This window comes from Notechis scutatus, chromosome Z (assembly GCF_049901735.1).
Source record: "Notechis scutatus isolate UNSWTSFEM ecotype Mainland chromosome Z, rNotScu1.2, whole genome shotgun sequence".
In the NCBI taxonomy this organism is placed as follows: Eukaryota; Metazoa; Chordata; class Lepidosauria; order Squamata; family Elapidae; genus Notechis; species Notechis scutatus.
In genome coordinates this window covers 41,413,964-41,439,762 of record NC_142025.1, presented here as the reverse complement: position 1 = coordinate 41,439,762, position 25,799 = coordinate 41,413,964, and the positions used below count along the sequence as shown (strand labels likewise).

Below are 25,799 nucleotides of genomic sequence, written 5' to 3'. Positions count from 1 at the left end.
CTACAATTTCCAGAATTCTCATACAGCATGACTAAGTGTTTTTGCAATCCTTATGCACTAGCTGAGAAATCTGTTACAGAAAAAATGACAGACCTAGTCCAAGATTCTCAAACTAAGTGAAGCATCACGGTTAGGAATACATACATCATACTGAACAGTTATGCATTAAAACAGAAATTGGAGTTTGGTGCCATATTAGAAAAAAATAGCATTGTGTTTTAAAGTCATATTTCTAGCCTTTATGAATACAAAGATATCCATAAAAGTATCAAGTGTGTGTGTGTGTGTTTGTGTGTTCCCGTGTGCGCATGAGTGTGTGTGTGTGTGTTTGTATGAGAATTGGGCTGGGGCTGAGAAAAGTCAAGAAAGCCTAAATACCATATGTATCTCCTCACCTCCTCCTATTATTAAGAAAAAACAAAAAAAAAGCTATTCTATTTTGGTTAGCATCATTTTTCTTACAGTGTCTAATTAGATGATTCAGAAACTCATCAGCAAGACTTGGTAGTAGTGATTATCTTCTATTTCTTTTTTCTAGCAACTGTTGTTTGGTGACATATTGCATTGAAACTTCAGCTTGTTTATCTCCATCACAGCTAGTGGCCATGATTAGGAACATTAAAATCTAAAGTGTTTTTCATTTTTTCTTATGGCAGAATTTTTTTTCCACCCTGAAAAAAAATCCTATGGCTCTATGTGTTGGATACATAACTCTTCCATCCAAGTTTAACTTTAGTGGTGCAAATTATAGAAATGATCGCTTGATGTGATATTTCAGTTTGCTGCTCAGATCTACATAAAAGAGTTAAAGCTGGAACAACCAAAGGTGATTCCCTTTGATAATGTCCATGCAAATCACTCACAGTATTAATTTCAAGATTATGTGTAACTATTGGTGAATTAACTTTTGCTGGTTGTTTATGTTATTCCTGCTTCAATCTGCAATTTTTACTCTGTTTCCTCCCCCCAAATATCATTTTGACATTTTTATAATAAATAAACATATTTTTGCCATCTGAGGTAGTGATGTGTATGTGCTTCCTCAGATCTGGATATATAAATTGATTGGAAGTGAGTTGACTACAAATTAAACTGGAAATGACCCATAGTAATTTTCAATACGCCAGATGGTACCTGTAAACATGGAAGGAAACTTCATTTGCATACATTACCTGGGATTTTTCCAGACAAATTTTAAATATTGGTTCATGCCATCTATCTTCAATAATGGTGAAACTGAACTTAATTACAACTTAAGACACCATACGACATTCTCAATATCCAATTATTGTTATTGATATCTTTATAAATAGATTTATAGTTTGCCTACCCTCTAGGACATCGCTTACCGATATCCCAAATTCATGACAGGTAGGAGTTTGAGCAAGTTCCAGCTAACATGGCAAACCTGCGGCACTAAAGATGATGAAAGAATTCCCAGAGTGGAGCAGTCAATGAATAAATACTCTACAAGATCAGGAATCCACAACCCCTAGTCTGTGGACTAGTCCATGGCATACCAGAAACCAAATGAACAAAGCCCCATCTGTGGGATGTCGGCAGCAAGGAAAACCCTGTCCAGTCCATAGAAAAGCCTCTCCAAGGAACCAGTCCCTGATGCCAAAAAGTTTGGGGGTCGCTGTACTAGATCACACCTACTGACACCTCTTCAGCTGTCCCTTTTTCATCAAATGTTTATTCTTTCAGCTTGAAGATTAGCAGCAAAGAAGAGCTGGCAGAATAGGCTATATCCAGTATACTGATAAAGTTGAGTAGTTCTGCATTTGTAATGCCAAAAATAAGGCTACTATGTTTAACTGAAAAATTGCCAATGAAGATTATATAAAACTTATAGAATTACGCTACTGTTGGAATTTTGAAACCTTAACTACTATGGAAGTCAGCATACTACAATACATTATTTTATTTATGAGTCAGGCTGTGGCAGGCTTTATTTACTGACAGTGCATATGACAGATTTTATTAATTCAGAGGAATAATGTTCTTACGCTAATCTTATAACCCATGCCTGCCGTGTAGTACAACAATACAGGTTTGTGCTGTCAAGTGTATTCTTTCTCTGTTGGCAGGCCCCTTGTTTTCTGACCGAATTTTTAAAACAATTTGTCACAGATCACAAAACAAATCTTTTTACTGCAAGCAGAAATTAAATTGAGGATTTTGATTTTGGTGTCAATGTCATTGGCTATAAAACTCCCAGCCCATTTGTTGAATTTCTTTTTCTAGGTTTTGCACTAACAGAACTTCAGTGAAATTGGGCAAACTGCATTTATAAATCTTTCAAGCAAACTGCATTTATAAATCTTTTGTAATGAGACAGGGCTCTGAATAGCAATGCCATCCCTCTGGTGACCAACGCTATAAACTAAGCAGTATTTATACCATAAAGCTTCTGTGAGGGGCACTGCAGAAATGTAATTTCAGGCAGCAAATCCATAGACAAAAGGCAGGGATGATATATCTGGGTGCTAGCTGTCAAACTAGCTAGCCTGAATGTATGGATATGTATGTATGTGTGTATGCATGTATCACTTACTAAAACTAAAATAAGTATAAGAATTGGATGTAACATAACTTATTTATATTATTTTACCCAAGTATTTATAACCTTCCATTTTAGTGTTCAGTCTTTAGGAGCATTAAAAATTGCAGTGTCTCTTTATGTATCTTTCTTTGGAGTATCATTGGGATCACTTCTAAATGGACTAATTCTGGTCATTGGAAATAGAAAGTACCTTTCTCTTTTGATATGGCAATCAGAGATTAATGCAATCCAGTAATGAAAGTCTTTATTGCCAACCTGGAAATATGGAGAAGACGACTAATCTGAAGCATATCAAGTCTTTACCAACCTCCAAGAACTGTAATAATGTAATGGAAGTTGTAATAGAACTACAACTGTCTAAATTCTTATCTAGAAGAAACTAAGTTAAGGCTGATTTAATGTTTGTTGGAATTAGCCTATACATGTTTTTCAAAAGAATGTCATGCGTGCAATCCACCAGTGGATATATTTGAAAGTTCTTAATACAGGCAGTCCTCAACTTACAATCACAATTGAGCCGAAAATTTATGTTTTTAAGAGAGAAAGTCAGTGAGTTTTGCCTCATTTTAGACCTTTCTGGCCACAGTTGTTAAGTGAATCACTGCAGTTGTTAAGTTAGTTACATGGTTGTTAAGTGAATCTGGCTTTCCTGTGAACTTTGCTTGTCAGAAGGTTGGAAAAGGTGATCACATTACCCTATGACACTGCAACTGTCATAAATATGAGTCAGTTGCTAAGCGTCTGAATTTCGATCATGTCACCATAGAGATGCTGCAATGGTTATAAGTGTTAAAAATGCTCATGTTTTTATGCTGTTGTAATTTTGAATGATCACTAAACAAAGGTTTGTAAATTGAGGGTACTGTACACTTAAATAACTTTCTTTGGAGAATTCAGGGAAGCAAATGAGTAAATATCCCACACTGGCTCAGTATTATTAAAATGGTAATAGTACTCGGCCAATGTGGGATATTTGCTTACTTGCTTCCCTGAATTCAAGCAGTTTTATCATGGTTCCCAATAACAACGATAATGTGCATAATAGATAATCAGTCAATATTGAAGGTATTATAAAGATTTTGGGGAAGTTTTAGGAAAAAATGAAGCAAAGCATGAATGAAACAAAATGAGCAGAAATGAATGAAGTTAAAGCTTCTTGGTTTCAATGAGTTGTAGTCTACTTTTGTATAATTTGAATTGTAGCCATTATCAATTGCCTGTTATATTTTAAAGGTAAAACATTAATAGGATTAGTGTGGGAATAACTGAAATCTAGATAGACTGCAAATAAAACCATAAATTCTGACTGTTAGTTGTATTTTTCTTCATTTTTTACTTTACTGAGCTGCAAATGAAGACAACGTTGTACATATAGATCAATTAATTGATAAACACATTTATTGATATGCCCTATTTGATTAAAAGAAAGCAAGAACTGTTGAATGAATTTTCAAGAGCTTTGAGAAATACCAGTCCTCTTCCCAAATTGTTTAACATTTACATTTTTATGTGCCTAAATATATGAACATATTGGATGTTATTTAGCAAGCAGTATATTACAGTGGCATGCCGTTCTGCGTTGCATGATAATGTAATTTTATTACTTTCTTTCAGATTTATGGCTTGCACTATTTACTAGGTGAAAAAATCATGCTTATTAACTAAAGTTTAATTACATTATTATTATTTATAAAATCTGTTGACCATGTCAGTTCCAATAGACCTTTGGTGTTTTAAGAAATATAAAACACCCAGACCACCAATAATAAAACAATAATAATGCAAAATAATAACAACCATTCTGGTATTGATGAGTCTATAAAATAGCATTGAAAGACTTTTTAAAATAAGAACCAGTTTTAGTACCTTTTAGATGTCCATGAAATTAAGAGCAATATTTGTCTCAGAGATTAAGCTGTTTCAGAACTGGTGAGTCTTCAGAGAGAATGAGTCCTGTTGAGTCTTGAAGATGCTTTTTCAAAAGACAATTGGACTTTGTTTTTCCTCGAGGACATTTAACTTCTTATCCAAAAAGCTCCTTCATTTGGACTGAATTGTGGATAAGGGAAATATTTATCTTCCTTGCAGTCATATGGCATTAGCAGTTTTTCTGAGAGTTGGTGGGGCCATTTGGAGGTTTATTTGTGTTCTCAGGACCATTTCAATAGTGCAAATGGTTGTGGATGACCTTTGGGACAACCATGACCTTGATGACTAAGAATCTCCATAGATAAACCTGTTGAGTCCTCTCCTGCTATATTTCATCCAAGGGTGGGGGCTCTCTATCAGATATTCTTTCTAGTCCATTACAATTAATTAATGCATATACATACATTCACACACAACGTATTTGCAATTCTTGTTTAGTTTCTTCAGGAGAACACACATATCTCTCTAGTATATTACATCATACAAAGAAGATAATATATACCGTTATTGAGTAATAAGAAGTGCAATACTGACTTTCAAATATAGATTTGTCTAAGTGCTATTGCTAATTCTTTTTATTTCCAACAAATATATTTTCTTCCTGTTAAGTTCTGCTCAGACATATGCCTCAAAAATACCTCTACTTTTTCTCCTGTATTTATATATACAGTGTGAATTGTTTACAAAATAGTTGTCCTGGAAAAATACAGTTGTGAATGCACCAATGTGTAACTTGTACATGCATAATTCTTTCTAATATATATATTTGTAGATACTTTTTAAAGTTTGATTTTCAAGTTAGTTAAAGCACACATATCATTAGGGTCCCCTATATAGTCTTGAAAACTAAATTAGTATATAGTATTGAGCAGATTCTTATATCTTAATTATAATTGGTTTTGTGGACTTAATGAGTTTCCTCTAAAGCTGTTTGCTTTGCAGGCATCCATTCATTCAGTCTATGTCTATATATTTCATTAGAATCATATTCCAGTATTTGCAAGGTCTTAGTAAATATCATTTAAATTAATTATATTAAAATACAAATACCTATAAGTTTATTTCAGTTCCTGGTGACTATATAACCCTTTGTCTGGTTTTAGAGAACCAAATCTATCAGGTCAGGTCAATATTTTAATAGGACTTCATTAGGGAATACCATACTATAAATTAAGCTTAAAAAAAAAAATTCTGGAAGGAAACGGTGGCAAACCATTTTGTATGAAAGTAAAAAAAAAAACAACCTTTGGATCTGTTCAATTGAGCTTGATTCAATGCACTGTTTCATATACAAAGAAAGTGGGATTCCTAGTCATAAAATTGCAATCAACATCTATGGCCACTATAAATAAAACTTGACAACTGAGTATTTGAACACTCTCCCTCAATTCCTGGGTCAATACCCCGAGGCCCTTCTATTCATCTAGCTTAAATTAATGATCTCTCTTATGCACTAGGAAATGAATCAAAGCTCTCCTGAGCCAAGCATTTCCATACTAAATTTGATTAATTTTGATGACTATCAATTCATACTGTTAATTAAGTAAGGTACAGTGATTAAAAAAGCTATGGTATCTTGTCTAAAAGTAAATGGATGTTTAAATGGCTGGGTCATTCCTAGCTGAATATAAGCAGGGCATTCCAAATATTTAAATGGTTAGTTCCAAAGTTTGAAAATAATATAAATGCAAAATTAATATTCCTCAAACTTGCAGGTAGTTGGGTGGTATCTTTCTTCTTTCTCAGAATGGCATGAATGGAAAAGTATATATATATAATCCAAGGCATTCTCAGTAAACAAGAGTAGCACAAGGCAGACAACAAGAGCTCTAGAGCTGGTACATGCAGATTTGGTGGGCCTATGAACTGGTCATTGTAGATGAGCTTGGGGTTCTGCTATTTACTAAAGAGTAAAACAGAGGTGCTACAGAAATTTAAGCAATGGGTAAACTTTGTAGAAAGAAGGTATAAACAACAGTTATTTCAGCTGGAAACTAACAGAGGTTCAGAATTCATGTCAACAAGTTTTCAACAGTGGTTGGCACAGTTAGGAATAAAACACAGATGCACAAATCATTACACAGCAGCTGAGAATTGTGTTGCTGAGAAACAGAATGGAGTCTTGCAAACCATGAAGGACTCATTGCTAGAGGATTCTGGTCTAAGCAGGTTATATTGGGGTGAAGCCATATTGACTGCTAATTATTTAGTTAATAGGTTGTGGAGTTCCTCAATTAATGATACTCCATATGGAGTGCTATATGGGCAAAAACCATCTCTAGCACATTTAAGGGTGTTTGGAAGCAATGCATGGGTGCATATTCCAAAAGCAATTAGAAGAAAGGGGCAGAAGAAAGGCTAGAAAGCTCAGGTTTGTGGATTATGAACCAGGCTCAAAGAGTTATCACTTTAGCAATGGAACCAAAAGAATAGTGTTTTCAAGATCTGTCAACTTTGCAGAGCAAAATTGGAACAGAATTGATACAAATTTGTGGAATAATCCACTTAGTGACAGTGATCCACTTAGTGATGGTAACTCACTTAATTATGGTAATTCACTTAATTATGGTAATTCACTAACACTGACTTAGTCAGTGTTCAGGGAGGAGAAGTTGAACAAGATATGAAGCAAGAGAGGGTTGACACACAGAAACAGTCAGTGCCACGCAGGTCAGAGTGATGGAACAAGAGGATTCCACCTGACAGTTATTCTGCTAATGAACTTAAAGTGTGTAATGTATGGTTTGAGCCAAGGAACTACAAAAAAGTATTGGCATTACCTAAAATTGAATAAGTAAAATGGAGTTAGAAGGTGGGGATCAACACAATTCCGTTGGGTAGGTATAAAAAGGAATTCTCAGGTATTTGGAAGGAACCGTGAATATGGGTTTTCAAATACAGGTATCTGAAGAATATTAAAGTTAATTGGATCTGTAGAATATTAAAGTTAATTGGATTTATGTCTATTCCGGTTATGAAGGGAGGAGTGTCAGAGTATATTCATGAACTGGAATAGAGCTTAGTAATAAGATTAGCCAATGAGAGCTGAGTTGAGGGCTGAAACTTAAAGAGAGAATCTGGGTGTGGTTTATCTCTGTTCTGTGCTCAGTTCTAAAGTGCTTGTCTGCTGAAGTTGAGTTGCCTGTAAGATGTCTGCTTCTGTTTGAGTTTGCTCCATGTTGGAGAAATCTACAACCAGCATTGTAAAATTTACTTAATATGTTTATAAAGACGTTAAATGAAGCATCAGCCATCTGTGTTTACTTTTCTGGTGCTGAATTTACTCTGCAAAACTCTGAACAGTTTTCTTGTAATTTTCAAAGGCTTTCATGATTATTGTAATTGTATGATGATTATTACATGATGTTTATATACAGTTATTTGGCTATTTCATTCTTGATCTTATAGTAACATATAACGCTCACAAGTAAGTAGTTAGGTATAATAGGAACAGTGATAGGTTTACATGATACATCTCATTGACACCTAATGGGGTCTTTCATCTTTTGGCTATTATAAGGAAAAGTTTTAAAAGGTCCAGATTTTTTTACCCAAGGATAAACATATTGTTACCTCTGAAGAAGCTCATACCACCTCAATTTTTGTGACATTATACATCTTGCAATTCTGTGTGGCGTCCATAAAACTGAATGTGTCACTATCTTAATGTCCCAATTTCTCTTAGATTTTGAAACATAGGTGAGCATATCAGTTTCAGAGATTCTGCTTCCTGAAATGGTTTCCATAGTGTATATATCCAGTACTATTATGATAATTTTTATTTTTGTTTCCTTGATCATGCTCCACTGTTAGAATTGTCTTGGATATTAGATATTAGATATTAGATCTTGGATATTACTTTTTCTCAGAAGGGAAGCATTTTCTTCCCTGCATCAAACAGCATGAAAGTGGGTGTGAATGTGTAGCTTCCTTGATTTGCCTACACATGGATTTCTCAATAGAAATTTGAAGCATTTACCATCAGTCTTTGTTGTCATTATAACATTTTTTCTCATGGATTTGAGCAATCTAAATTGAGAGACTTGTTCTTTAGTTGTTTTCAGTACTGATGGTTATACTGATCAGCCTCACTGTCCTTCTTTGAAGTCATTCTATATAGTTTGAATCTATTTTAGTTTCAAGCTCAGATTCAAGAATAGTTTCAATTTAGATTCAAGAATCAGATATGAACTTGGGTTTGTCTAATAAATTTAGAATAGACAAGTAGCATTACTTCCCAGGAATCAAATCAAGCATTTCTACTTTGAACAATCTTGTAGAATCATATCAATATACACTGCTCAAAAAAATAAAGGGAACACTTAAACAACACAATGTAACTCCAAGTCAATCACACTTCTGTGAAATCAAACTGTCCACTTAGGTAGCAACACTGATTGACAATCAATTTCACATGCTGTTGTGCAAATGGAATAGACAACAGGTGGAAAGCATAGGCAGTTAGCAAGACATCCCCAATAAAGGAGTAGTTCTGCAGGTGGTGACCACAGACCACTTCTCAGTTCCTATGCTTTTTGTTTGATGGTTTGGTCACTTTTGAATGCTGGTGGTGCTTTCACTCTAGTGGTAGCATGAGACGGAGTCTACAACCCACACAAGTGGCTCAGGTAGTGCAGCTCATCCAGGATGGCACATCAATGCGAGCTGTGGCAAGAAGGTTTGCTGTGTCTGTCAGCGTAGTGTCCAGAGCATGGAGGCGCTACCAGGAGACAGGCCAGTACATCAGGAGACATGGAGGAGGCCGTAGGAGGGCAACAGCCCAGCATCAGGACTGCTACCTCCGCCTTTGTGCAGGGAGGGACAGGAGGAGCACTGCCAGAGCCCTGCAAAATGACATCCAGCGGGCCACAAATGTGCATGTGGCTGCTCAAAAAGTCAGAAACAGATTCCATGAGGGTGGTATGAGGGCCCAACGTCCACAGGTGGGGGGTGTGCTTACAGGCCAACACTGAGCAGGAAGTTTGGCATTTGCCAGAGAACACCAAGATTGGCAAATTCACCACTGGCACCCTGTGCTCTTTACAGATGAAAGCAGGTTCATACTGAGCACATGTGACAGATGTGACAGGGTCTGGAGACGCCGTGGAGAACGTTCTGCTGCCTGCAACATCCTCCAGCATGACCGGTTTGGCAGTGGGTCAGTAATGGTGTGGGGTGCCATTTCTTTAGGAGGCCACACAGCCCTCCATGTGCTCGCCAGAGGTAGCCTGACTGCCATTAGGTACCGAGATGAGATCCTCAGACCCCTTGTGAGACCATATGCTGGTGCGGTTGGCCCTGGGTTCCTCCTAATGCAAGACAATGCTAGACCTCATGTGGCTGGAGTGTGTCAGCAGTTCCTGCAAGACGAAGGCATTGATGCTATGGACTGGCCTGCCTGTTCCCCAGACCTGAATCCAATTGAGCATATATGGGACATCATGTCTTGCTCCATCTATGAACGCCACGTTGCACCACAGACTGTCCAGGAGTTGGGGGATGCTTTAGTCCAGGTGTGGGAGGAGATCCCTCAGGAGACCATCCACCACCTCATCAGGAGCATGCCCAGGCATAGTAGGGAGGTCATACAGGCATGTGGAGGCCACACACACTACTGAGCCTCATTTTGACTTGTTTTAAGGACATTACATCAAAGTTGGATCAGCCTGTAGTGTTTTTTCCATTTTAATTTTGAGTGTAACTCCAAATCCAGACCTCCATGGGTTTCTCAATTTGATTTCCATTGATAATTTTTGTGTGATTTTGTTGTCAGCACATTCAACTATGTAATGAACAACGTATTTAATAAGAATATTTCATTCATTCAGATCTAGGATGTCTTATTTTTGTGTTTCCTTTATTTTTTTGAGCAGTGTATATCAAATTGGGATCTGTCCACTCTGCTATGATAAAATTAAAGACCTGGAATTCATTAATAAAAATGTGTTTGAAAAACATGCTTGTATTGTTTGTTTATGCAGAATTAATATTTTGGTTAGAGCTATATTATTTCATAGGTTGCTGCTGAGTATTTGAATTGACTTTTATCTAAGAAAGGGCACTGCCTTCAACAAGTGGGATATATGAAGTCGAGGGTGGTGTATATTTTGATTAAAATGTTGCTCAGTGGCCTTTCAGGCAAATTCTAAAATTATTTAATATTCCTTTCAGCACATAGATGAGAAATGGCAATGGTAATATTAATAAAAGAAGGCTTATAGGAGTGTAGAATCAAAGTACCAGGTCCTCACTAAAGTTATTTACCTAGGTAGAGTTTCATTTCAAAATGAACAGAAATGCTATGATGCCTGTATTATGCAAAAGCCTTAAAACTCTGTTAGATATTCTTAACCCATTCTAATTTATTCTTGGAGACTTTAATCTTCTACAGAATGGAACTGCTGTGACTTTTTCAAAAGCTGTCATAATCTACTAATATGAGGAAGAAGATGATGAAAAAGACAAAGAGAAGAAGACCTGTAAAGATGATACTGGCATTGGACTTTAAGAGTTCCCTTTAAATTTATTCTGAAAGTGTACAGTGGAAAAGAAGAGTTAAAAAAAAACCTATGTTGTGCAGTTAACATTTCAATCCTGTCTAGTTCTTAGAAATGTGTTGTCTCTTTGCCATTAATGCACTCTGATGGAATGGTCTAGGCTTGAAGCAAAAGAGAATGATCAGAAAAGAGGCTTTGACCCTTGAAATTCATGGAGTATTGATTATGTAGTAACTGTCTAAGTCCAAGATGTTCAAAAGAAAATCACTTATCAGATAAAATAAAAACATGTTGCTACAGTCAAGATTAAATGATAATAACTGTAGAGAAAAAGATAATTTGTACAGTTGGAACAAAAACAATCAAAGTGCAATACCACCTTAGTAAAATCATTTTCTGCACTGCATTGCTTCAAGTGAAACAGTTAATTAAGACTTCTCACTTAGCTTGTTATGGCTAATATATTAACAAGCAGAACTCCAGTTAATAATTACAATGTAGGGTGCTTGTCTTCAGCCATCCACCTATGGCCTCTTTCATTGAACTCCATTCAAGTCTTCATACTTTGATTTTTAATTTATTCCCATTAATGTTTTCATCATTATACAGATACTGAACATACCTTTAAGGTATGTTTTACATTTTGGTTTTGTTGGTTTTTGTGGAACTTCACTGCTTTTGTTCAGGTTTTTATTGTTGCAAAAATTTCAGCAAGGCATTCGATAAAGTAGACCACAACCTACTTCTTAGTAAGCTAGAAAAAAGTGCAACATATAGCACCACCACTAGATGGATTTGCAACTGGCTGGCAAACTGTACTCAATGAGTAGTCCTTAATGGGTCTAAGTCTACATGGAGGGAAGTAAGCAGTGGGGTTCCAGAAGGTTCTGTCTTAGGCCCCAGTACTCTTCAATATCTTCATTAACGACTTAGATGAGGGAATAGAAGGGGAACTTACCAAATTTGCAGATGATACTAAGCTGGCAGGAATAGCTAACACCCAAGAAGATAGGCTCAAGATCCAGATGGCTCTTGACAGACTAGAACACTGGGCCATATCTAATAAAATGAAATTCAATATAGAGAAAAGTAAAGTCCTACACTTAGGCAAGAAAAACCAAAAGTACACATATAGACTGGGTGAAACCAGGCTCAATAGAAGTAACTGTGAGAGGGATCTTGGAGTCTTGGTGGACAACCAACTAAGCCAGCAGTGTGCAGCAGCTGCCAAAAAAGCTAATGCAATCCTAAGTTGCGTTAACAGAGGGATACAGTCAAGATCAAGGGAAGTACTAATACCACTCTATAAAGCCTTAGTAAGACCACACCTAGAGTAGTGCATCCAGTTTTGCTCACCACATTATAAAAAAAGATGTTGAGACTTTAGAAAAAGTACAGAGAAAAGCAACCAGGATGATTAGGGGACTGGAGGCTAAAACATACAATGAACGGTTGCAAGAACTGGGCTTGGCTAGTCTAGTAAAGAGAAGGACCAGGGGAGACATGATAGCAGTCTTCCAATATTTGAGGAGCTGCCACAGGGAGGAAGGGGTCAAGCTATTTTCTAAAGCTCCTGTAGGCCAGACAAGGAATAATGGATGGAAACTGAACAAGGAGAGATTTAACCTGGAAACAAGGAGAAACTTTCTGACAGTGAGAACAATCAACCAATGGAACAGTTTGCCCTCGGAAGTTGTGGGAGCGCCATCAGTTGAGACTTTCAAGAAGAGATTGGACTGCCATTTGTCAGAAATGGTGTAGGGTCTCCCGCTTGGGTGGGGGGTTGGATTAGATGATCTACAAGGTTCCTTCCAACTCTGATTATCTGTATCAGTACAAAGTTGATTAACATTTTCATGTGTGACTTGTGAGATGCCTTGGTGTTTCCTCAATATTTTTTTTCTATAAAACAATGGGGATGGGGCTCTCTAACATCATTGTTTCTTTCTTTCTTTCTTTCTTTCTTTCTTTCTTTCTTTCTTTCTTTCTTTCTTTCTTTCTTTCTTTCTTTCTTTCTTTCTTTCTTCCTTCCTTCCTTCCTTCCTTCCTTCCTTATCTTCCTTCCTTATCTTCCTTCCTTTCTTCTGGCTCTGGAAGATACAGTACAGTATCAAATGCAGCAAGAAAAAAAAGCTAAGTTAATAAGCTTATCAGTTTAAAACCTTAGTTAAGCAAAGCATATGAGTAAAGACAATAGCAACCAGATTTCAACTATTTCAGTAACAAGTCAGCCTCTCTGAATAAAAATGCACTTGTTGCCTAGTAGAAAGAGAACAAAAATGAAACTAGCATAGATTCCCTTGAAGAAAGTGTCAATAGTGACTGGGAGCAACAATTGAAAAAGTTCTCTTTAAAGTGTAAGCTGTGATAATAGCAGGAGAGAGTGATTCACTGCTCCTAAGAATCTTAAAAGCTGGGCAGCTTTATATAGGACAATACGATTTTTTCCCCCAGACAGATTTGTCTCACGAACATAAGGATGTACTGCTCTTAATCAGCACTATCCACTGTGTTCTAAAGCAGACTTTTATCCATTGAATTTGTAACAAGGAAACCACACATGATCCTTGTTATGGCATGGTCAGAGATCTTGCCTCATCATTCTGGACCACCTGAAGTTTTCCCAGTTTCACACAAAGTACACTTTATGTAAGTTGAATGCCATCATGACTATAGCTAGCATTTCTAGAGAACAAACAGACAATCCTTGTTGTTAAACATCATCACATCATTAAACAACAACATCATCACCATCTGTTAATGACTCCAATTTATAATTTGAACAACTTCTTTGGACCATGATGGGGAAAAAAATGGAAGTTGGGTATCATCCTCCTACCAGTTGGAGGACAATCCAAGTGACAGAGCTCCTGGCCTTAGTAACTTTCTAACAGAAGTGGAGAAAGGGAGGAGAAGATGCCTTCATTTATAGTAAGAGTCTTCAAAGTTGGCAAGTTTAAGACTCGTGGACTTCAACTCCCAGAATTCCTGAACTAACTAACATGATTGGAGGAGGAATTCTGGGAGTTGAACTCCAGAAGTCTTAAAGCTGTCAAGTTTGAAGACCCCTGATTTATAGTATGTATATATTTATACAGGCAAATTTCATGCATATAAAGTAAGTTTCATGTACTCCATTTGCCATAGTGTCTCAATTATAGACAATGAGTTTTAGTGTTGATTATAGTTTTGTGGTTATAATGTTTTGTTTCCCTAATTTATCTTTAAATTAAACTACAAGCCCAGCCTTAGCTTCAAAAACCATTGCAAGAACAAGATTAATTTTTGCAAAGCAAAAACATCAGCAATATTAAATATGAGAATAGGCATGTCAGAAATTTATTTAATGGAGAAATGTTGGAAGTAAATACAACATTGCAAATCAATTGGCATGACTTCATAGCACTTTGTATTTCTACGCTTGCCATGTGGTAGCTGATGAAATCAAGCAGAGGAGGCAGGAAAGCACACAATTTAAAGCCTTCACATTTCATTAAATTAAACATTATGAAGAACCATTACAATGCAAAAGGCTACTGTTAGCAAGACTGGCAGACTGTACCATTATCGGCCAGTTGTTGTTTTTGTTTTTTAAAAAAATCTCCATTTTGGATTTCATAAAGCCTAAAATGCTTCTATTTCAAATGAACTTTTGAGTGCCACATCAAATTACAGAAATAATTTGTGGGTTAATCCCATGGTGCATACTACATACATAAGCCAACTTTAATCTGAAGTGGGAGACAAAGGCAGAGTAGGCATTTTTGAAGGTAACTGAATAAAGTGGAATCATCTTTAGGACATGCTTTCTGTGATTGAAGATGGGGAGATGAGCTAGTAAACATGGTTCAGTTCTTCTTCCATACCAAATTGGCATATTTTCCTTTTTCAGTCTCATTCCTTCTCTTCATATGTTCCTGCACCTGTCAAAGTGCTGTTAAGAATTATATTCTTTTTCTCCTTTTCTGTGATATTTTTGTCACTGCTTTGCTTTGTTAACTGACACACCTCAGTGTGTTTTGTTACAAACTCCTCCTCACTTATTCTGCTGAGCTCAGATATGGATACAAAACAGCTCTCAGAAGCTAGGTATATTTTATCCTCCTTGCTATTAAAAAGAAGGAAATATTGGCTAAATCATCTCAGGTGCAAGCAAACATGGCCATATTTGTCACTTTCCATCTACCTGCTTCCTCCAGCACATAAAAATATGCATAATTAGTTATTGGGTGGTAGTTGCATTTTTAAAAATATCCTGTAAGGATTTATTTGTCTTTATTTGTTTTAGGTAGCGCTTCACATTTCCTTTTGAGAACAAGATCTCTGATTTTGGACCACATAATTTGCTAGTAAAGAAAATATCTCTTTCTTAACGAATATAAGATATTTAGGCAGGAATTTTTGAAATTATTTTTGGCCATTAGGTTTTGTGAGAAATCAAGGTATGGGAATGGGGGATAAATCAGAAACTCTTATTCCAAGATTCACCCGTGCAATGGAACAGGAAAGACCCTTATTGTTTATTCCAAAATGTTCTTATAAGGTTGACTAGTAGATGCACTATTTAGATGCCAAGGTGCTCTTGCATCATTTCTTTTATCCAGTTCTAGAAAAGGAATGTGTGACATTTCAGTTTATTTCTGCTCACTATTCCTTAAATAAGGTGAGAGAAATAGAGTAAATCTTTCTGAACTATCTAGGCACATAAGTCAACAGTATATTTTCAGAAGGTAAAGAAATAACATTAGTAAATATTTAATGAAGAAAAAGATAAAAAGAGAAAAGTAAAAAAACAACAATTGGATAGTACAGAGTTATATATTTTAAAAAGTAAATGTTATATTAGAAAGCTGATCCAGCTAGAAAAATATATATTGGGTTAGACTACCCTAATTAACTATGTTAATTCAAGATTTCTGATTTAACAGTATTTGGTATATTGACCACATTTGGTGCTGTGAATTAACTGGGAATGTACAAGAACAGATATGTGCTACAAAGTGCAGAATGCTATCAATGATATTAATGTTTCCAAATGAGCAAGGTATAGTGAAATAGAACTGAGCATAAATGAGCTGTTTATTTTGGCCAGTGAGGACACATTGGAGCAACAGAGGTAAATGTTATCAATATAATGAGATTGCACATTTCAGATCTATATACCCACTAAGAATAAGAGAAGTTTCCAATATATCTGCCCTTGAGAGTTAATTGAAGTGTAATGTAACTAACACCACAACCTCGTAAATAAATAAGTAACCACAAGCATATTTCATACCACCCAGGGGAATTTTCCTCAAATGCTCTTCTCTTCAGAATTATCTTTCATCAAAATGAATATGGATGGGGGGAAAAGAGGGCAGAAGATTGTCACTACTCAGCACTACTATCATTTGTATTATTACTGCATTAAAATATTACTTTTACATTTTGAAATTAGGAATAAATAGCTGACTTTTAATAATAAGGCTCGCTTAGGTATATTATTCACATCAATACATAACTGGAATGAATAAATCATGTTTCATAAATAAATAACACTACTTTTATGTGACCAGTTGTCAAATTGTCATCTTCTTCAACTGGGACAATCTTCTGATTCTTTATGGAAAATGGTAAAACATCTTACTAATTATAGATGAAAGAAACAATTTGGTAAATAATGTAGCAAAGATTGCATAGCATGAATTCATACAAAGACTACAATTTGGTTCACACATCATACTAAGACATAGCTTATATAAACTACAGGTTACGAGCATGCGAATTGCATTCATATAAAAGCCATAATTACAGTTCAGCATGATATATGAATTTATTAGCACAAATAATGGATTAATTTATGATCTATCATAGAACTTTGCAGCTGCCAAACAAAAAGTTTGCTATACAAACAAAATGAGACAGGTACAGATGGTCACCCTGAGGTCAATCTTTTCTAACCTGATGTTCTGCAGAAGTTGGAGACTACAACACCCAGTATTTTGAATCATAATAGAGAAGGTTGGTTAAGATGATTGTGAATGAATCTGAGACTTGTGGCTTGCTTTCTCTCCTCCAGGAAGTAGAAGGAATACTTCTGTTTTGACTTTATGACTTGTGGATTTGCCAGTTCTGTAAGTTCCAACAAAAGAGACTGGTATAAGTGCTCAAAGATGAACTGAATGGCTGCTATGAAGATAAATTGCTTGATAGTGTTATTTGCATTAGTTACAGACATTTTTAAAAAGCTTTCTCAGCCTAAAATTGCTCTTAAATTTTTAGATTTTATGAAATAGCTGCACATAGTGAAGATGAATTTCGATTGCAGTGGTTAATTTTTTATAATACTAGAGTTTATTATCAGCATTGTTTTGGATTTTACTGATTTTTTATTGTGTTATTTGGATTTTATGATTTTAAGATTTGTTTTAAAATAGATATGTCACACAAAGAACTATTTTATGTGGATATTAAAGATTAAACAAATAATTCTCCTGATATGATTTATTAGCTTTTTGTAGATAAAAGTCACATACCACCAAATGAAAATTGCAATTTGTTCTAAAATAAAGCAAAAACAAAAACCCTTCCTTTCCTCATACATAAAAGAGAAGAAGAAAGGGAGGGAGGATATGCGACTACAAGGTTTACAAAAGCACATTCTGGATCATTTAAGCTATAGCTAGTAGCCAAGAGGGAAGCAACTGAAGCAAAAACTAGAATGCTTTCCTAAAGTAATAAGGTTTAGTAAAATTTCAAAAATTGTTAAAGAGAGTGACCTTCCCCCTTTTGTTTTATAAAATTTTTAAGTTTCTTCAAAGATTGATGTATCTTGTATAAAACAAGACAAATAGAAAATAAGACTTTGAAAATTACACACACTCACTCTCTCACACACACTGAATTATATATCTTTAATTGTTATTTATATATCAAATGTATGGTATGCTGACCTTTGAATATTGATAATATATTTTATACAGGTAGTCTCTGGCTTATGACTACAATTTGGGATATAATTTCAATAAGTGATGTTCAATAAATGAACTGGACCCAATTTTATGATTAGTTTTACTGTAATCTCTGCAGTTGTTAAGCAAACCATGTGGTCATTAAGTGGCTCAGATAGTCATTAAGCAAATTTGGCTTCCCCAATTGACTTTCCTTGTCAGAAGCCATCTGGGAAGATTGCAAATCATGATTACCTAAACAGAAGTTGTTGCAGCTGTTATAAATGCAAACTGGTTGCCAAGTGCCTGAATTGTGATCTTGTAACCATGGGGATGGTAACAATAGTTACTTCAAGGCTGGGTCATAAGTCACTTTTCCCAAGGCTATTGTAGGAACTCTCATTAACTAAACAGTCATAAGTCAAGGACTATTTGTAATAACATTTAAGCTACATTTAGACCTGCAGTTTAGCACATTTGGAAGGGAACGGAATATGTATTATTGTCTCTAAGTCTGTTTTTGTTCTTGTTTTTTCAGGTCACCTGTGCAAATTTAAGCAGTGGTGGCAAATCAGAACTTCTAAAAGCAGGCAGTTCCAAATCCATACTAAAGCATATATGGACAGAAAGCAGCAAAGACTTATCAATCAGCCGGCTGCTGTCACAGACTTTTCGCAGAAAAGAAAATGAAACAGATTTGAGTATGCGGTATGATGCTCCTGAAACTTATTCGGAGCAAGATCTATGGGAGTGGCTGAGGAACTCCACGGATCTTCAAGAGCCTCGATCCAGAGCCAAGCGACGGCCCATTGTCAAGACTGGGAAATTTAAGAAAATGTTTGGCTGGGGCGATTTTCATTCCAATATCAAGACAGTCAAGCTAAACCTGTTGATAACTGGGAAAATAGTTGATCATGGAAACGGGACTTTCAGTGTTTACTTTAGGCATAATTCAACTGGCCAAGGGAATGTATCAGTGAGCTTGGTGCCCCCAACCAAAATAGTAGAATTTGACTTGGCACAACAAACAGTGATTGATGCCAAAGATTCCAAGTCCTTCAACTGCCGTATTGAGTATGAAAAGGTTGACAAAGCCACCAAGAACACGCTCTGCAACTATGATCCTTCTAAAACATGTTACCAGGAGCAAACCCAAAGTCACGTCTCATGGCTCTGCTCCAAGCCCTTTAAAGTAATCTGTATTTACATTTCCTTTTATAGTACAGATTATAAACTAGTACAGAAAGTATGCCCAGATTACAACTACCATAGCGACACGCCATACTTCCCTTCGGGTTGAAGCAGACCATACATCTAAGACTGAGGATCCCAAGGAATAAAATAAATAAAATAAAATAAAAGAGGTCATATGACAGGGCTATTACCTCAAAGAAGAAGGCCACAACTTTTGCCCAGAATGTGTCTACATTTTGCTGCTGATATCAACTGGCTGCAAATATGTTAACGGAAGCCAATCTAATCATTTCTGCCCAGTCAGCTCCATTACATATCAGTCCAGTTGTAAATCACTATTTAAATGATGCCACATATGGTTTCTCTTTCTCTTTCCTTCTTCCTCTTTGCATCTACAGAGGTACCTCTTAAGATGACTTTCATCGTCTGATATGTTCAGGATCATCTATCATCAAGCAAAACAGATTAATTAGCTAAAGAATGGTTATGAAAATAACCAATGTTATGGAAATCTAAGTCTTGAATACATGATAATCAGTAATCCCCATTCATGCATTCCTTCACTTGAAGTAGCTGTACTGGTAAATATTACTGTGTAGGAGTAATTGCTTGTTCAAAACTGGGATGGGGGTGGGTAGCAGGGGATATGTGTGTGTTTAGAGTTCAGTAGTTCTCTTGATATGAACACAATTTAGGATAGTGACTTTTCTCCAGCACACTGTGGGCACATTCAAGGTGATGTTAGGTGGCTCTTATTCTGCAGGGGGGACCCTATTGAACAAATAAAGATGAGCAAACATTTGGAATTTACATGTTAACAGACCTGATGATTTTTTTGCATCCTGATAGTCATCACTTCAGACAGATAGGTTCAACTTGGCAGTCATCCCAACTGAGAAGTCCTACAATCACCATGTAGGAAAGAAAAATGCCTGAAAGGCAACCTGTAAGTTGTAAATGTCTGTCTTATCTTTATTACACAATATTGTAACAAATTCAATATCCTAGTCCTCATTTGTATGAATGGTTTGTATTGTACATAGTTTAACCAGTGTTATTTCAGCTGCTAATTAATATTAACTTGTAATTGTCTCTTTCTCTCTCCTCTCTTTCTTCTGCTTATTATAGGTTAAAAACAAAACAAGGAAATGAGGAATCCATTTTATCAATGTAGCTGTAAACTCCATTTAAGAAGACAGCATTCTGTACAAAGCATATATTCAGCTAAATTATTGTTGAGAGCTATACACTTACAACATTTACAGTCTGTCTGTATTTAGACTTTTTCTTTCCAGGTGAAAAATATTGAAATGTACATAAAAATAAAATACTGAAATTCAGTTTCAATATGCATTCTGTAGCCGGTGGTTTAAATAGCACGAGAAGACTGATTATTCAATGGGAGTATTTCTTTTGCAAGTTGATATATATGCTGGAGACTTTGTTGTTTGTTGCCCCACACTGCTGACCACAAAAGTTGAGCCCTACAGATCAGGTTTCTTATCTTTATATGCAACTTTTCAATCAACAAAGAAGTTACTGATTCTCAGTGATTTTCATAATAACTCCAGGGATCTGATGTCAAATTTAACATAATGTCAAGAGGTCACTGTGTCAGACTAAGGTTGTACCAATTTCCTAAAAATAGAAGTGAGATGCAGTGCATGTTGGAAATTTTGACCCACCTCTCAATATTTTTGACCTGGTAGGAGAAATTTGCTGGATGGGGAAAAAAGTTGAAAGCAGAAAAATAGCAGGTAGGGAAGAGATCAGCATCATTTATAGAGATGCTTCTTTAAAAGATTCCAAGCATCATCTGCCATTATGACAATAGTTTCATATTTCTGATTTGGTCATGAGCCACAAATGAAATCTATAGCATCACATCATACAGATTGCTTCATAGTGTAAGTCATTACCTCAACTTAAGCATTTAAATCAAGAACAGGTGTGATGAAGATAGCTTCTGTTAACAATATACACAATCCTGTCCACATAATAAAAAAGAAAATGAGTGTATATGCTTTCTTTTCTACTTTCATGGAATTCCAATAAAATGGGACAGGTTGCAACCCAAAGTTTATGAGTCAACTTCCCAGAATTTAAGTATGGTTCAAAGTGTTTATTGTGTCCATCACAAATATTATTGGCAAAATATAGATTGGAATATTTTAATATACTTATAGGAGACCTATAGTACATCTGCAAGTATTCTATCATTCCAGTTGATTTAACAATATTTTTCTCTAAGTAAATTTGTCAATAAACGAAAGCCTAAAGAAGAAAGGAGAACCCATGAATAAATATGTGTAAAAGGGTTTCTAAACTTGGTTCTGCAACTACTGACCATTTTCTCAATGATTCATATAAGTTAGGATTATCTACGGGAGGATTAAAAAAAGTCAAATGATACCTTCTATGATATGCTCATGATTCCCATTGTTTGTTTACAGTTAAAGATCAACTATTAAAAATACATCAAATAAACATACATACAGATACAATATATTGTATAGGACATAATCAATTTAGTTGATCATTCTAGGATTTAACATTCTGTGGGCAAATGTTCTCAATCTGTGACCTGCGGACTCCTGGAGGGTTGTGATGTCATCACAGACCACGAAGGCTTGAAGAAACATTTTATTATTTAAATCTTGAACTAATGTGGCTACAAAAGGTATTTAAAGGAGGTCTGTGGTGAAGAAACAGTTGAGAACCACTGCCCTACTGAATTGACTATGACCTTAAAGTTTCTACAAATTAAAAAATACTAATGCTGTAGAAATAGAGAAAATTGAATACATAGATTTTGTTCTGACCTTATCCATCCCATCTTCTCTTTTTGGGAAGTACAACCAGTAACATGCCAGTCAAAGACCAATTTAGCTCTTGGCCCTAGAGAAGTTGTGCTGTCTGTAGCTATCATTCAGGTTGGCTTTTCTTTGATTTCAACTAGTACATGGAAAGGTTATTTGGGCAATTAACGATGGCTTGTGCCTTGGATCATTAAAGTGTTATGTTGAATGCTTCTGCTTAAAGTGCTATGCAGCATGCGACTTCATTCCTCTACCACCATGTGATATGACGTTTAATGATCTATCTACTAATGATAACTGAACAAGACTTGTTGCCTTGTGTCCACAATAAAAAAAGGATGGCTATTAAATATGGAAGGTCTGGCTTACTGCATGTAAAACTAATGGAGTTGTGTGGATTAGCATCTGAAAAAACGGGTGTATTATCAATAATTAAAGTGAAATCTGAGCACAAATTTTCACCAAAAAAATGGCAAGAATATGTTGGAAGGTTAGGATTCAGTGTTGCAAAAAATCAAGGGTCAAAATCATTTGGAACTTTAATAGATACCTGTTTCTTTTTATTTAGCTTTCAAACATATTTAATTGCAGTCACACAGTTCTCACCTTCTTTATCTGGAGGGTAGTGAGATTGGAAAGGTGATTTTACCTTGATCCATTCTCATAAACCAAATATTTCTATATCTATATCTATCAAATATATGTGTATATGTAGAATGTACGTAGAATATGTGTTTGTGTGTGTGTATGCACACACACACAGCCACAGCCATGTATATATCTACATATATGTACATGTACACACATAGAGTGAGCTTTAGCTCCTCCAAAAGGTTGGCTTTTCTTTGAAGAAGTATTAGTAATTTATAATTGTTAAAACTTGTAGAGAAATTATAGACAGGATATCTACAAGAGAAGTCAAAAAGTCAAGATAGCAGCAGCAGGCATTCAGTTGAAGCACTACCCTTCTTATATGAATTGCAACATATGAAAAGGGTAGGATTTTGATTACCTGTTCATGTCCACCATCTTAATTTTTTGACTCCTATGGATGTGCCTGATTATAGAATATCTGAAAATTAAGCCTATTAACTGTTTTTAATTTATGTAATTACATTTAATTAATTAACACAAACTCTTGTTGCCATTCCATCCCTTTCTTTGTATTGACCTTGCCTCTTTTCTGGAGTGCAATCTTTGGCGTGCTGCTGAGAAGCCAAAGGTGACTCTCCTGCCTGAAAATGTACCTTTCTTTGCACATTATCAAGTTATGTCAATAAAATGATGTTTCTAACAAAAGTCATTCTAACCTTCATGGAGTCTTATCTTAAGTGTTTGCTGACTTTCTCGTTTTATTGTTTTTTCATTTTATCTCAAAAGTTTGTTTTCCCTCTTGTCCACATCACCCCAATATTGGTGGATTTCACAGCAATCATTACAAATACTAACTATAACTGAAAGCCTTTTTTCTAATTTGAAAAAAAAAACCTGCTTCAAAATAAGACCTTGGGCCACAGTGATTTAGACAACATAGCGGATAAGCTACATTGTCTTATGCTCAGCTGGAATTCAACATTCAAAGCAGAGCAATAATTAATTTTTTGTATTTTTTTTTAAAGGTATGTTCATTTTTGCAGAGGCTTGACCTTTCTTTTTTAAATACATTAGCCTCTTGTGGTCTTGATTTATGGATTCATTTTGTTAGCTAGAATAACTAGCCTGCAGTCTCAAAAACAAAACTAGTTTGGTGCAATATTTGTCTGAGTTAAACGTGCTAGACTGAGGTCTGAGAGTATATCTTTGTTTGATTTTGGATTATATTTAAAAGATCTTTGCCTTGTGTAAACTGGATGCTTTTCTAGTTAAACATACAGAAATAGAAGCTTTGCATATTTAGAACTTTCATCATACTCTGATGTTATTCAACTTCACAGTTAAACTTAAGTATCTATGCATCTTTTTAAATTTGTAACATGGATATATTTTTTTCAAATCTGTAGCCTTTTAGGGGTGGTATGGTGATAATTTCCTCCTACAGCTTGATCCTAATGTTTTTTCTCTGAAAATAAATTGTTCTGCTCTCCAATATGAACAGTGAGAACAATTAAGCAGTGGAACGGCTTGTCTTCAGCTTGTTGGTGCTTCATCACTGGAGGCTTTTAAGAAGAGACTGGACAGTCACTTGTTTCAAGTTGTATAGTCTCCTGCTTGAGCCGGGGGTTGGACTAGAAGACCTCCAAGGTCCCTTCCAACTCTATTATTCTGTATTCTATTCTGTATATTAACTCCTTCTGATTACTTTTGAGATTGCAACTTCCATCTCTTTCGGAACAGAGAAAGAGATGTTAGCATCGCTAGCATGATAGTTTTCTGGCATAGTTTAAACCAGGTTTATGGTTTTATAGTACCTTGCAGCCAAGATTAGACATTAATGTTTAGATAGCCATATTTGTGAACAAAAGTGTTTTAAACAAATAGAAGTAGAAATATAATGCAATGTGTTGTCAATTTCATATTTTGGATGTGTTCTTTTTTTCTCATATTATTCTCTGTATTTATCTTTCTCAATCACATAGTTAAAGTTTTCCACTGGCTTCATAATATTGCCATGTATTATGTGTTAAATTTCTTAAACGTTTATTGTAAACCTGATGGATGACCTGGCTTCTGCTTCAGTATGGATATGTAGATTTGTGTTATTATCAGATGCCCATGGTGCCATTATAGCCTAATATTCATCATTATAGTAAATGAAAAAAATAGGGGTTTTTTTGGCCAGGAAACTGATATAGCTGGAGAAATATTGTGATAAGCAAGTAGGACTTTGAAAGAATTTTCCATTCTGTTTGAACTAAAACCTAGACCTTAACCCTAATCCTAGGCTAAAGTTCATTGATTAAGCCTCTTCATTCATTGTACAATATGAAGGCAATTGAGCTGTAAACATTAACTTGTCTTTCCAAAATAAATAAAGCAATTATGTTTTACAGAAGGCTCACTACTTCTATTAAATTTTTATTTAAATGTTCCTAAAACATCTACAGCCACTCTATCTGACACAACTGGCAACAGTTATTGGATTTGTTGCACTCACACATCATAAACACATTCTGATTTCTGGTGTTGAATTCCATTTGAAGATTAAACAATTCTTTTAAGTCATTCACAGAATTAAAACTAGCTGCATAAAAATACTAGTATGACTGTTTAATTTCTACTTCCCTAAGAGACTATGTTTTTTCCATGTTTCAGTTTTCTGAAACTTGAAACCATTATTTGTTGAAGCAATAGATAAAATACATTTATTATACTCAGAAGACTAATAGCTGTTGCAATCAAACAAAACCACAAAGAAGCAAGCATTATTTCCAACACAAAAATATCTCTTTACTTAAAATATGGGTAGCCTAGGAGGAAAAAAAATATTTTCATGTTCTCATAACATCCCTGCTATTAGGAAGTGTGGCAAATGCTTAGATATCCATTATAGCATCAAGGGGATCAAAAGGTCAAGATGGCAATTGGAGAAATGAACTTGAATCTTTACTCTTTTGTAGGTGTATGCCTTCTTGACATACTGTATATATAAAAGGGAAAAGTTGCTCAGACAACTGAGATCACTATGTTGATTTCTTGACTTTCCCTGCAGACATCACTAATGTCTGTTTGACAATATGTTATTGCTGTTGGTCACACAGTTAGCCAGATGTTTAGATTGGATTTGGCATTTTTATTCACCCATCAAGTCCTTCCATATCTGGAATATTTGATGATGTTCAAGGTATCGTGGCAAGATATAAGCTATTCTATGTAAAGCTGCCATTTACAATTGACTGATGGTGAATTTTTCAATGCAAATGGT

At 35.4% G+C, this 25,799-nt stretch overlaps 1 protein-coding gene across 4 annotated transcripts in view; it reads left to right on the top strand.

Annotated features, from left to right (window-relative positions):
• The window catches only part of NXPH1 (neurexophilin 1), a 184,110-nt gene extending 162,332 nt beyond the window's left edge, over positions 1 to 21,778 (top strand). For 2 of the 4 annotated variants that reach the window (XM_087948353.1, XM_087948354.1), the window contains exon 3: positions 18,463 to 19,704. In XM_087948353.1, the coding sequence (XP_087804479.1) occupies positions 18,463 to 19,224 (762 nt within the window). In that variant the 3' untranslated portion in view covers positions 19,225 to 19,704. Of the gene's footprint in view, positions 1 to 18,462; positions 19,705 to 20,246 lie in introns of those variants that run through there. The other 2 variants (XR_015746130.1, XM_026677805.2) reach the window with 2 other exon arrangements.
• Positions 21,779 to 25,799: the final 4,021 nt, after the last annotated feature.